Source organism: Girardinichthys multiradiatus, chromosome 22 (assembly GCF_021462225.1).
Source record: "Girardinichthys multiradiatus isolate DD_20200921_A chromosome 22, DD_fGirMul_XY1, whole genome shotgun sequence".
In the NCBI taxonomy this organism is placed as follows: Eukaryota; Metazoa; Chordata; class Actinopteri; order Cyprinodontiformes; family Goodeidae; genus Girardinichthys; species Girardinichthys multiradiatus.
In genome coordinates, this window is record NC_061814.1 from 26863472 (window position 1) to 26877029 (window position 13558).

At 41.1% G+C, this 13558-nt stretch overlaps 2 protein-coding genes across 2 annotated transcripts in view; one reads left to right on the forward strand and one right to left on the reverse strand.

Moving 5' to 3' along the window:
* The window catches only part of rrp12 (ribosomal RNA processing 12 homolog), a 25751-nt gene extending 22635 nt beyond the window's left edge, over positions 1-3116 (forward strand). The window contains exons 26-34 of the mRNA XM_047351067.1: positions 383-474; positions 560-715; positions 795-964; positions 1065-1175; positions 1253-1299; positions 1386-1464; positions 2345-2412; positions 2508-2590; positions 2671-3116. Coding sequence (XP_047207023.1) covers positions 383-474; positions 560-715; positions 795-964; positions 1065-1175; positions 1253-1299; positions 1386-1464; positions 2345-2412; positions 2508-2590; positions 2671-2773 — 909 coding nt within the window. The 3' untranslated portion in view covers positions 2774-3116. The remainder of the gene's footprint in view (positions 1-382; positions 475-559; positions 716-794; positions 965-1064; positions 1176-1252; positions 1300-1385; positions 1465-2344; positions 2413-2507; positions 2591-2670) is intronic.
* A 1444-nt stretch (positions 3117-4560) lies between these two features.
* Positions 4561-13558, reverse strand: part of antxr1d (ANTXR cell adhesion molecule 1d) — a 40139-nt gene continuing 31141 nt past the window's right edge. Inside the window, exon 17 of the mRNA XM_047351068.1 lies at positions 4561-6638. Coding sequence (XP_047207024.1) covers positions 6336-6638 — 303 coding nt within the window. The 3' untranslated portion in view covers positions 4561-6335. The remainder of the gene's footprint in view (positions 6639-13558) is intronic.

The following is a 13558-nucleotide window of genomic DNA, read 5'->3' on the forward strand; positions in this document are numbered from 1 at the left end:
GGTTATACGTTTTAGCCTTGATGGTTCATGAACATCCTGACCAATTCCTTTTCATCTGAGGGTAACCGTTTGGGTCAATTGACACTTGGACCCAACTGGGTTCTCCAATAAGACACTGAAATCAAACAAACATCAAAACGGCCTTCAAACGCATGAATCATTAAGAGCCCCAAAATAATTTGACATTCATACCCATGAGAACTAGATTTAAACTGTGTATAAAATTTACTATCAGAAAAAATAACCAAGATTTTTATGTGATTCACTCAAAACAAAAAAAAAATATATATATAAATTTATATAATTTAATATTTAAACAGAAGATTAAGTTGGGTAACTAAAAGCATTTTGATATTAGATTATCTCTTTTTCTTATGTTCAGATGGAGGGCATTGGAAACATCAAAGGTGATGTAAGAAGGCACTTCAGAACCAAACTCAAGAACATCTTCACTAAATTTATCAGAAAGTTTGGGTAAGCACTCTGTGTTCTTCATACTGATGTATCTTTTAGTCTTCGAACTTCCTTCGTCTGAAAGCTCTCATTTGTGGGTTTCCAGTTTTGAGTTGGTCAAGAGCATGCTGCCTGCGGAGCACCACAAGGTGCTGACAAACATCCGCAAGGCTGAGGCCCGAAACAAGAGGCGGAAACAGGCCGACGAGGAACACGAGAACTCGGAGAGCGAAGAGGAGGCACCTAAAGCGAAGGGTGAAAGGTACGCCACCAGTTTCACACAAAACTGCCTTCGATATAAGTATTCCCCAACTTAAACGCCACCCCGGTGTTCTCTCCAGTATTGAAGACATCCTTGCTGAGTCTGACAGCGATTTGTCCGAGGATGAAGGAAAGCCTCGTAAAGCCCACAAGAAATCAGGCAAACAGAAAGGAAAGGCGTGGCTGAAGGAGGGAGAGGGAGATGATCCTCTTAACTTTTTGGATCCAAAGGTTTCCCAAAGAGTTCTAGGTACCACAGCCCTGTGTTTTATTTCTACTGTGAAGCTGCTTGTTTTCTTCAGGAAACGGTTCAGAGGTTTAGAGGTAAAATCACTTCTGCTGTTTCTCAGCCACAAATCCAGAGCTGAAGAAGAACACCAAGGTTGAACATGGCTTCAAAGTGACCTCAGATGGACGGCTCATCATTAGAGAGGATGATGAGGAGGATGGAAAAAACAAAGGTTAGAAAGGTCCAGTGGTGTCACTGCTGCCACAGCGTGATGTTTTAGCGTTCTTACAGCAGTTCTTCTCTTCACAGATGGAGAAGAGATGGATGATATCCTGGAGGAAGCAGGAGTGAAAACTGTGAGTTTTCCAGTGCACAGTATTAATCTGTTGTTTTCTAAATCATGTCGTTTTTCTTACAATTTGTTGTTTTTCTTCATTTTAAGAAAAAATCCCAGAAGAGAAGGTTTCAAGATGACAATTTTGATGAGGACATGGATGTTGAGCCTCAGTTAAAATATAAAGGTAACTAAAGGGAAGGTTGATCTTGATCATACACCTTTTCCTCTTTTTTTGATGTTGCTGCCAAGAACGTTAATGGATTTTATTTATATTTTAGCTGATATACCAAGAAAGTCTTGCTTATTTTTTAAATTGATAGTTAAAGAAAAAGAATAATTTTTCAAAATCATACTTTCCAAATAAAAACCTGAAATGTTTTGTTTGTGTGCATATACATTCAGCTCCCCTGAGTCAACACTTTTTAGAAGCAATGTTCACTGCAACTAAAGATGTCTTCTGAGTTACATCTACCAGCTTTGCATATAAAAAAAAAAAGCAGAAATTCTGAACCGTTTTTCTTTTCAAAATGGCTCAGTAAGGTTGGATGGAGTAGATCTGTGAATAGCAAAGTTCAAGTTTCTCCACAGATTATCAATTGAATTTTATTGTGGACTTTGAGTAGGCCACGCTAACACATAAATACGCTTTGATTTAAATCAGTCCATTGTATCTGTGGGTTCTTCACAGCTTTCTCCCTGACACATGTCTGCTTGATCTACATGATGATGTATGTTCATTAATGTTCTCTAACAACCCTCTGAGGCCTTCGTAGAACAGCTGGATTAATGCTGAAGTTACATCACACACAGCTGGACTCTATTTACTAATCAGGTGATGTCTGACTGCAGTTGATTCCCCTGGATTTTATTTAGGGGTATCAGAATAAAGGGGGCTGAATACAAAGGCACACCACAATTTTCAGATTTTTATTTATAACACAATAAAAATTGTATTGTTTTCTTTTTATTACAGTTACGTACTACCTTGTGTTCTTCTAGGACATAAGATCCATATAAGAAGGTTGTAATGTGCCAAAATGTTAAAAAGTTAAATTTTCTTACAGCCGGTGGCTCAGGTATCCACAGACCTTTGGGACGAATCCAAGACGTTGGAGCTGATTATAAATCAAAGGTAAACAACCACAACAATGCGTGACTGAACTGAGGTGTGTTTCTTTGTTCCAAGCTGTCATTCTGAGCATCGTTTGATTTTTCTTACTCCGACAGAGAGGAAAAGGGGATGTGAAGAAAAAAGGAAGGCCGGATCCTTATGCTTACATCCCACTGAAGAAGGACCAGCTTAATCGCAGGTATGAGCATCAGCTGTCATGTGATTTGCATTTATCTGTAGATTTAGACTGTAGCCTAAAGCTTAATTTTACGTTTACAGGAAGCGAGCCAAACTGCACGGTCAGTTCAAGGGAATGGTGAGAGGTGCCCAGAAGGGGGCGCAGTCTGGAAAGAAAATGCAGAAGAAAAAAAGGAAAGCCTGAAGAAGATAATTTATATTTCTTTCGGACTTCTATTATAATGTGTAAAAATGAGAGCACACCCTGGACATGAGTGTTTTCAAGATGATCTGAGGATCATTCTCCAGCTTTCACATCATTCAGGGGAAAGGAAATGGGACTATGCTCCCTCTGCCTCTCTAATCATTTAGACATGCCTCACATTAATGTCAAGGATTGCACGCATACAGAGACACAACTGTTTTGTTTATTTTCTTTGCCGCATTTGGCTACTCGAGGGTGCTGCATATTTGTGTGCTGTAAATTAAAACGTTCATGAATGCTAGCTATAAGGTTTCTTCAGGAGCATAATAAAAGTGTAATAAGAGTTTGCTCTTCTACTTTGCCTCTCCATAAACCCAAAATAATTTCCCACCTGCAGTTGTTGCATTTTGCAGTGCCGCTTCGAGACTTTGAGTGAACATTTATGGGTTGTTTTTCTGACATGCCGTGATGTGATTCATTTTCCCTGATGGGATGAAGCAAAGTGAGTCATGTAATGACGGGCTTACCTTCGAGTCACTGCTATGTGTTTATTATGTCAGCGGTTCTTAGGAGAAAAACATCACGGACCTGAACTATGAGGCAGGATTTGGGACAAAATTGTAGGTGTAACCCTGGATTTTTATTGTTTTAAATGCGGTTCTGTTTTATGTAAATGGAAAGCAGTAATGCACCGGTCACTCAGCAGGTTATCCCCTGATCTGCAAACAAAAACTAGAAAGGTATGTTTTTTTCAAATTCGGCTGAATGCAACTTGCATTAATTTTAAGGCCTTAAATGGATCAACAAACATCTCTGCTTCTTGTGTTCTGAATTTAATAAAAATCAGGTAAAGGTTTAAAGAGAGAGGCTTCAATTCATAAAGCAGGATAATGTCTGGACTCAAAGCCTCTGTCAAGAAGCTGAAATTTATAATTAATGTTCATCGTCTCAGCTTAGATTGTTGAATTTAAACTATTTAAACAAAATTGGTTTGTTGTTGCTATTCATCTAAAAAAAAAAAAATTTGGATTCAGCAGGTCAGACTAAAGAAAATGGCGCTGACCGATTGAAACCTGATTGTTGCGTCTTTGGAGGAAACGTGCTGAGAACTTGATATGTTTCATTACAATAACCATGTAAACTATTTCCAGCCTGTAATGTTGGAAGTGATTTTTGATTTTTTTTTCTTCTTTAAAGTTGAAATCAATTGAATTTGAAAAAAAACATATATCAAAAAACATCAGCTAAAACAAAACCAGGTGTAGGCTAAATGAGAACCTGGTTAATACTAACAAAGGCCTTCAGATTTTTACATACTTGAAACTCATTTTTGTTCAATAAACTCTGAAATGAAAAGGATTTTATTTAATTTCAGTATATTAAGGCCAAATGTATTTGCAAATCCAAAAACTTGGAACCACTAACAACTAAAATGGTCTGAATAACAAAACAAAAAAATGTAAAGGCTAAATTTCAGAACAGGATGGAAGAAACATTTGAATGTGTTTAAGATATTGATGACACAGTTGTTACCACAGAAATATTTTAAAAGTTGCTCCATAAACCATTAGGATTCACGGATACAGAGTTTCTTGTGTAGTTTATAAGAGCCCTGACATTGTGTAATTTGCCTTATTAATTTGCTGTAATTTTTAGGCATATCACCATTACTTTACAAAATCCAATCAGCTAATAACTCTGTAGTTAAAATCTGTTGCCCTGTATTACTCTGCTTGTTTTTTGAGTTACGACTTTATGGCAAAATAAAAACTATAAGAGGCACCACATAGAAAAGAAATGTCTTTATTGAAGTCAGACGTGTTAATATTGAAGAAATAATGCAAATGATCATTTCAGTCAGTAAATGCAGAATACAAAGAGCCCTGAAGATAAGCGTTTTTCGATACAATCTTTTACTTGAAGGTATTCAAACGAGCACATCAGACGCCGTGCCATAAAGCTCACTAATATCTGCCATGGTGCACCCCACCCCACAATGATTTAAAAACCTACAAACCTATAAGACGCTAAAGGAAAGAGGGCCTGTATTACAATAAATAACATACTGAGAAACTGCCCTGCAGTTGCAATAAGGATGTTGAACATTAAAACTACATTTTAAGTAGGTTGAAGTAAAGGTTTTTTTGGTTTGAAAAAGTATAAAAATGCATGAATTGTTAATTAAAAAAGCCAACATAACTGACTCTGCTACCACCTTTGACTACATGCTGTATTTTACACCACCTTCTCATTATTGTGCTGCAGATCTGTTTACTTTCAGATGGCAGCTGTCACTAGCTCACTTTCAACATCTCTAAAGTTTGATAACACCCTCCCCACCTACACTATAATGCTACTGTACAAACAGTCACAATTGAATCCGTGGTTGTTTGATTTTTTTGTAAGGTTTTGACATCAGATTGATGTACTTTGCTGTCCAGCAACAAGACACAGAGCTCAAAAACATCTGAGCTTCTGGCCTGGAAGTTTTTTTCACTTTGGCGTGTGAGTTAACAGTAGACATGAGAGTCACTTACAAAAGTAAGAACAGCCTTTGAACTTCGAACATTTTGTAACGTTACAACAACACACTTTATTGCACTTTATTAGCATTTTATAAGTATTGCACAACTGTGGAAAATCTGAACTTTTTGTTGTGCATTCGGCCCTCTTTGGTCTGATACTCCTAAATGAAATCCAGTGCCACTAATTGCCCTCGGAAGTCGCGTAATTAGTATTTGGTCTGTGATGGCCTCTGAGGCTTTCTAGAGAACTTTGTGGAGAAGTTTAAAGCAAGGTTTGGTTATAAAACAAAATCCCAAGCTTTGAACATCTCAGAGCACCGTTCAATCCATCGGCCAAAAAAAATATATAACAAGTCCGGTTTCCAGCCACCTGTCATGTAGAGTCCACTGCAAATGTGGAAGAAGGTCCTCTGGCCACATGAAACCAAAATAGAGCTTACGGAAACTTTATGTAGAGGATCGCTAATACTTCACATGTTGATGGGAATATTAATTGGGCTATATACAGGGCAGTACTGGAGGAAAACCTGGAACAAGCTTGGAACTGGGGCTGAGGTAGAACCTCCCCATGGACACCTTAAACACACCATTCTCACCATAAAACATAGTGGTGGTAGCATTCTGCCGAGCTTCACCTTCCAGACAGAAAAGTGATTGTCAACAGATTCTATCAAGCTTGAGCTTGAACTATGCCTGGGCAACAATTTCAGACTCGAGATCTGGACAGCTATTATATTTGTCCCCCAAAAGACTTGCAACTGTAATTTCAGCAAATGGTGGCGCTACAGATTATAAACTCGTGAGAGGCTGAATACAAATGCATGTAAACCTTTTTCAGATTTTTAATCTGTAAAACACTGGAAATTCGGGTAACATTTTTCCCCACCTCACAATTATGCGTTACATAGAGTTGGTCTGTCACATAAAATCCCGCTAAAATACATTTAAGTTTCTAGTTGTAACGTGATAAAAAGAAAAGGTTCAAGCGGTAATAGTACTTTTGCAATGCACCGTATTCGCATCCGTTCTCCTCATCTTTACAGCCTCGGCGGAGGCCGGGTTGGTGGGGGTCCGAGAGGCCCTGGGGGTGCACGGGCTGGGGGTGGGCCTGGCGCGAGTCGTGTCACGGGAGGGGGTGCGCGGCAGGGAGGTGCTGTGAGCGTGGACGGAGCAGTGCGGGGTCCTCTTGATGGAGGCTTTGTACGTGGGACAGAGTTGGAGACTAAAGGTCGCTCCTCAGCTGGCGGAGGAGGAGAAGGAGGCAGGGCAGCTGAGTGAGGCATTCGGGGAGGAGCCCGGTAATCATCATCTCTGACCCGCTGAAAACTAATACAGCGACCCTGCAGAACAAGAGACAAAGGTTCATCATACCTGTTTCTATGTAATATAACAACTAAAATAGTTCTCTTTAAAGTGCAAACCTGTTAAACAACAGGCTTTGTAAAAAAAAGAAATAGGACCAAATAAATCTTTACCAAATTTTGTCCGCATATATTGTATATTGTAAATTATTTCTGAATAATTTCACTGATAAACACATGTCTTCGAGGTGGGGGTGTACGTGAGAGAGAATTTGAAAAATAAAAAGGTTCAATAACTAATACTTTTCTGAGTCACCTTCTGATTCAGTTTCACCATTTTACAATTATATTGACTCTAAATAACCTGAAATAAAGTTAATCTGTCCTAGTAGGAAAAACCATAGTTTCAAGTTACAAAGAATCAGAGAGACAGTGCAAAGGTATTAGTTAGTGGAAGGGTAGACATTTGTTATTCATATACTATGGTGCAATAAAGACATAACTGAATAACATTTGGGAAAATGGACATTACAAACGTTTATGACTAAAAAGGCCAAGAGACTGGCAACAATGAAAAAGCTAAAGAAATCTCCAACAAGGACCTTTTCTCTCCATGTGAGAGACGTTTCTTATGTTCTTCCTATGTCTAGGTTGGGGAGGTTAGTAGAAAGACAGAATAAATAATCAAAACATGCAGGCCTGGCTAAAATCTACCCAAACCTTTATTAAAAAGGTGGTCTGATAAAAGCAACAGCCCAGCTCTACTAAAATGACACCATGTCAATTAAAATATGGTGTTGGTAGCATCCAACTGGGGTTACTTTCTTCAGTAATAGGCCAACCCATTCAGAGACTCGGGCGCTTACCAAAATGATACAACGTGGTACAGAATAAGGAGCCAAAGCTTAATTTGAGGCTTGGGCCTTCGACAAATTTCGAATGACAAAATGCTTCAGAGCCTTTGGTGCAAATTCCTTACAAAGTGCTGCTATATTTTCTGTATAACCACTAGGTGTCGCCTGAGTTTATGTGTATTCTAGATCTCAAGACGTACAGGGCATGGACAATGAAACTGAAACACCTGTCATTTTAGTGTGGGAGGTTTCATGGCTAAATTGGACCAGCCTGGGAGCCAGTCTTCACTGATTGCACATTGCACCAGTAAGAGCAGAGTGTGAAGGTTCAATTAGCCGGGTAAGAGCACAGTTTTGCTCAAAATATTGAAATGCACACGACATTATGGGTGACATACCAGAGTTCAAAAGAGGACAAATTGTTGGTGCACGTCTTGCTGGTGCATCTGTGACCAAGACAGCAAGTCTTTGTGATGTATCAAGAGCAACGGTATCCAGGATAATGTCAGCATACCACCAAGAAGGACCAACCACATCCAACAGGATTAACTGTGGACGCAAGAGGAAGCTGTCTGAAAGGGATGTTCGGGTGCTAACCCGGATTGTATCCAAAAAACATAAACCACGGCTGCCCAAATCACGGCAGAATTAAATGTGCACCTCAACTCTCCTGTTTCCACCAGAACTGTCCGTCGGGAGCTCCACAGAGTCAATATACACGGCCGGGCTGCTATAGCCAAACCGTTGGTCACTCATGCCAATGCCAAACGTCGGTTTCAATGGTGCAAGGAATGCAAATCTTGGGCTGTGGACAATGTGAAACATGTATTGTTCTCTGATGAGTCCACCTTTCCTGTTTTCCCCACATCCGGGAGAGTTACGGTGTGGAGAAGCCCCAAAGAAGCGTACCACCCAGACTGTTGCATGCCCAGAGTGAAGCATGGGTGTGGATCAGTGATAGTTTGGGCTGCCATATCATGGCATTCCCTTGGCCCAATACTTGTGCTAGATGGGCGCGTCACTGCCAAGGACTACCGAACCATTCTTGAGGACCATGTGCATCCAATGGTTCAAACATTGTATCCTGAAGGCGGTGCCGTGTATCAGGATGACAATGCACCAATACACACAGCAAGACTGGTGAAAGATTGGTTTGATGAACATGAAAGTGAAGTTGAACATCTCCCATGGCCTGCACAGTCACCAGATCTAAATATTATTGAGACACTTTGGGGTGTTTTGGAGGAGCGAGTCAGGAAACGTTTTCCTCCACCAGTATCACGTAGTGACCTGGCTGCTATCCTGCAAGAAGAATGGCTTAAAATCCCTCTGACCACTGTGCAGGACTTGTATATGTCATTCCCAAGACGAATTGACGCTGTATTGGCCGCAAAAGGAGGCCCTACACCATACTAATAAATTATTGTGGTCTAAAACCAGGTGTTTCAGTTTCATTGTCCAACCCCTGTATCTGCCCAATGTGCAGGATGCTTTGAAAACGCCATGTAGTTTCATAGTGGGACTACGTTTCTTCAGATGGAGGTTTTTTTTATTTAGCTGGATTAAAATATGGAGTTCTAACACAAACCTTTCAAGTGTGCTAAAAAAGCTGAAGATGAATTTTGATTTTCAGTGTCACACTAAGAGATAGATTTGGAGAACTTTTGCAAGATAAAGTAGACATATTTTCAAGTTAATATATAGGGTGCTGATGGAGTCCAGCTAAAGAAACCTGAATGATAGAATTGAATAAAAAGGTGTTTCAACAGTATTAGTTTAAGGATGTGTACAATTATGCAGCTCTGCTTTTCCCCCCTCACAGATTTATTTGTTTTTCAGTTGAATAGTACAGGATAAGTGTCACGTTAAAATTGGAGATTTCTTACCATGGTCTCATTTTTTTACATCGCAAAAACCCAGGCCCTTTTAACAGGGATGTGAACACGTACGAGAGCCACTGTACATTATTTTCTTGAACCAAATCAATGAGGTTTTTCAGATTCTCATCCCAAAAGTGTTTCTGTTAGATTTTGGCCAGCTTTGGAGACAGATACATGAATGTCTGATGCCTCATGGAGCACACAGTGATGCTTCCGTTTTTCAGCTCATACCTGCAGTACAAATAGCTGTGATGCCACCTCTGAAAAAAATCTTTTAGTCTCCAAATCTTCCCTTCTTAAGAAGCCTACAGTGTGATTTGGACTTTGGATACCAAACAGAAAGCATGCTATGTCCCTCATATGCCTCATTTGAAGGCATGTACAGAGAAAGATTTAAATTTCTCCACAACAGTGTTTAACATAATTTACAAGTCTTGGATAAAAGGATGCGTCTCTTATTGTCACCATTGATGGATTTTTATCTGTTGTCTCAGAAACTCTCCTCAGTTGGTGAGTGAAAGATGGAGGTTGGAGTCTCTATGTGGCGGACCCTTGGTGGTCTGATTATAACACCTTATTAAGCAGAGAGGCCCTAAAGTCACAAGGGGGCCATTAAGAGGACCCAGCACCAGAAGCTTTGTGACTGAAGGGGGCCATTGTGGGTTCAAGCGTGCATATGAGGGGTGTGTAATTGATTGAGGGCAGCTTGGTTGGGTGTTCAGGGATGGAGGGAGAGGGGGACTCAATGGGTGTCGTTGCTGGGCGGCTTTGAAAAGGCCAGTTTGCCAGCAGCAGGACCACAGGAGAGACAGCATATGGACACAATGAGAGGACAAGATCATGAATATGAGTATGTTTACGTGTGTGTGTGAGAGAGAGAGAGAGAGAGAGAGTAAGCATTGCTCTACCAGAGCATATAGTCTGAATGAAAACTCATGAAAAAATAAAAAAGGGGGTGTATGGAGGTGCATCTTTAGAGTGAACAATGATAAAAAAAGGGTCAAAGTTCAGTTATGATGGTCAGTCTCCTTGTGTGACCCTTAATAAAGGCTCCTAATAATTTTGGACAGAGATTATGTAGAACTCAGCAGAGTTCTATATATAGTTTCTAATAAAACTACTGTATGTGGTTTGGTTTAATATCTGCAAAGAAACTTCACTATAGAATGAGCCTAATGGAACCAGAAAATTTTTTTTTTCTGTTAAGCTACAAAAATCATTAATGGAAATCAAATGTATTAACCAATGGAGGCCTGGATTTGGAGTCACACACAAAATTAAAGTGGAAAAACACACTACAGGCTGATCCAACTTTGATGTAATGTCCTTAAAACAAGTCAAAATGAGGCTCAGTATTGTGTGTGGCCTCCATGTGTCTGTATGACCTCCCTACAACGCCTGGGCATGCTCCTGATGAGACGGTGGATGGACTCCTGAGGGATCTCCTCCCAGACCTGGACTAAAACATCCGCCAACTCCTGGACAGTCTGTGGTGCATCGTGACGTTGGTGGATGGAGCGAGACATGATGTCCCAGATGTGCTCAATCGGATTCAGGTCTGGGGAACGGGCGGGTCAGTCCATAGCTTCAATGTCTTCATCTTGCAGGAACTGCTGACACACTCTAGCCACATGAGGTCTAGCATTGTCCTGCATTAGGAGGAACCCAGGGCCAACCGCACCAGCATATGGTCTCACAAGGGGTCTGAGGATCTCATCTCGGTACCTAATGGCAGTCAGGCTACCTCTGGCGAGCACATGGAGGACCATGCGTCCCTCCAAAGAAAGGCCACCCCACACCATTACTGACCCACTGCCAAACCGGTCATGCTGAAGGATGTTGCAGGCAGCAGATCGCTCTCCACGGTGTCTCCAGACTCTCTCACGTCTGTCACATGTGCTCAGAGTGAACCTGCTTTCATCTGTGAAGAGCTCAGGGCGCCAGTGGTGAATTTGCCAATTCTGGTGTTCTCTGGCAAATGCCAAGCGTCCTGCACGGTGTTGGGCTGTGAGCACAACCCCCATTTGTGGACGTCGGGCCCTCATACCATCCTCATGGAGTCGGTTTCTAACCGTTTGTGCAGACACATGCACATTTGTGGCCTGCTGGAGGTCATTTTGCAGGGCTCTGGCAGTGCTCCTCCTGTTCCTCCTTGCACAAAGGCGGAGGTAGCGGTCCTGCTGCTGGGTTGTTGCCCTCCTACAGCCTCCTCCACACTTCCTGTTGTACTGGCCTGTCTCCTAGTAGCGCCTCCAGGCTCTGGACACTACGCTGACAGACACAGCAAACCTTCTTGCCACAGCTCGCATTGATGTGCCATCCTGGATGAGCTGCACTACCTGAGCCACTTGTGTGGGTTGTAGAGTCCGTCTCATGCTACCACGAGTGTGAAAGCACCACCAACATTCAAAAGTGACCAAAACATCAGCCAGAAAGCATAGGTCCCCACCTGCAGAACCACTCCTTTATTGAGTGTGTCTTGTTAATCGCCAAAGATTTCCTATTCCATTTGAACAACAGCTGTGAAATTGATTGTCAATCAGTTTTGATTCCTAAGTGGACAGTTTGATTTCACAGAAGTTTGATTTACTTGGAGTTATATTGTGTTGTTTAAGAGTTCCCTTTATTTTTTTGAGCAGTTTATAATAAATTATATTGAAGGAGTTTTATGAAATAAGAGCAAGATCTTAACAGCAGTTCAGTATTTTAACAGCTGGAGGCAGGAGCTTTGTAGAAAGCAGGTGGATCAGCTTATTGTCAAAATTTTCTTTTTTATTGTTGTAAAACCTCAAACTAGAAATGCAACTGTTGTTCTTTAATCTAACTGTAAGACATATTTTATTTAGTAAGTATATATTAGGGCTGCACGGTGGTGCAGTTGGTAGCACTGTTGCCTTGCAGCAAGAAGGTCCTGGGTTCAATTCCTGGCCAGGGGTCTTTCTGCATGGAGTTTGCATGTTCTCCCAGTGCATGCATGGGTTCTCACCAGGTACTCCAGCTTCCTCCCACAGTCCAAAGACATACCTGTTAGGTTAATTGGTCACTTTAAATTGCCCATAGGTGTATGAATGAGTGTGTGCATGGTTGTTTGTGTGTTGCCCTGTGATGGTCTGGTGACCTGTCCAGGGTGTACCTTGCCTCTCACCCATAGACTGCTGGAGATAGGCACCAGCTCCCCCACGACCCACTATGGAATAAGCGGTAGAAAATGACTGACTGAAGTATATATTAAGCTCAATCATTTCTTGAAGGGTGTTACTAGAAGCGAGGGCAAAAATGGATCTTTACATTGAAATGGTTGGCGATCCCTGCCCTGGGCTGTAAAATCAGTCACTGCTTTCTTCTTTCGGCAATTGTTTGTTTCAAACCCAGAAACCCTGTTCAGAGACAAAAACAAAAACCCTTCCATACCTTCAGCATCCCTCTACACACCACTCATCTGTTCTTGATTTCCACTTCAACCCCCAAAGACTTTGCCCTTCTCTTTAATGCAGACATACAGGGGAGATTGTTTATGGATGCGTACCGGAAACAGATGCACACACACACACACACACACACACACACACATGTTTCACCATTATAGTGAAGAAGCGTTGGGGGGAAGAAACAGAAAGGAGACACATGTGAACTGACAGCTCAGCCTGTCGGGTCACACGAACTTACAGCTCATGCTTCACTTACATACGGAAACTGCTGCACAGGTTCTTCTATGAATCGATGTATTTTCCTATCAGGGAATGCATCTCTTACTCTTCCATTAGAAGCATGCAATAAAATCTGAGGAAGAATGGCGCTTAAATTGTAATGATTTATTTTTATGACTATATACTAGGGAAAATCCCCAGTCAGTGGTGGCAGATGGTGGGTCACACTGAGCCAGATTCTCCTGGAGGTGTTTTTCCTGTTAAAAAGGAGTTTTTGCTTTCCCCTATCGCCACATACATGCTCAGTTTGAGGGACTGCTGCAAAGGCAGTCGCTGGAGGCAATCAGCTGGGAAAACGTTTACAAATTGGACATAATAAACTGAACCCGACTGCCTTGTTTTTTTATAACAAGGATCAAATGTGAATGTATTTAATTGACTTTGAATTTATTTATATGATTGGATTAATTTGATTCTATACTTCTGGTTATAAATTGTGCTTTAAAAAGTGCCTTAAGACGACATTTGCTGCGAATTGGCACTATATCAAATTGAATTGAATATTGAATTGAATATTG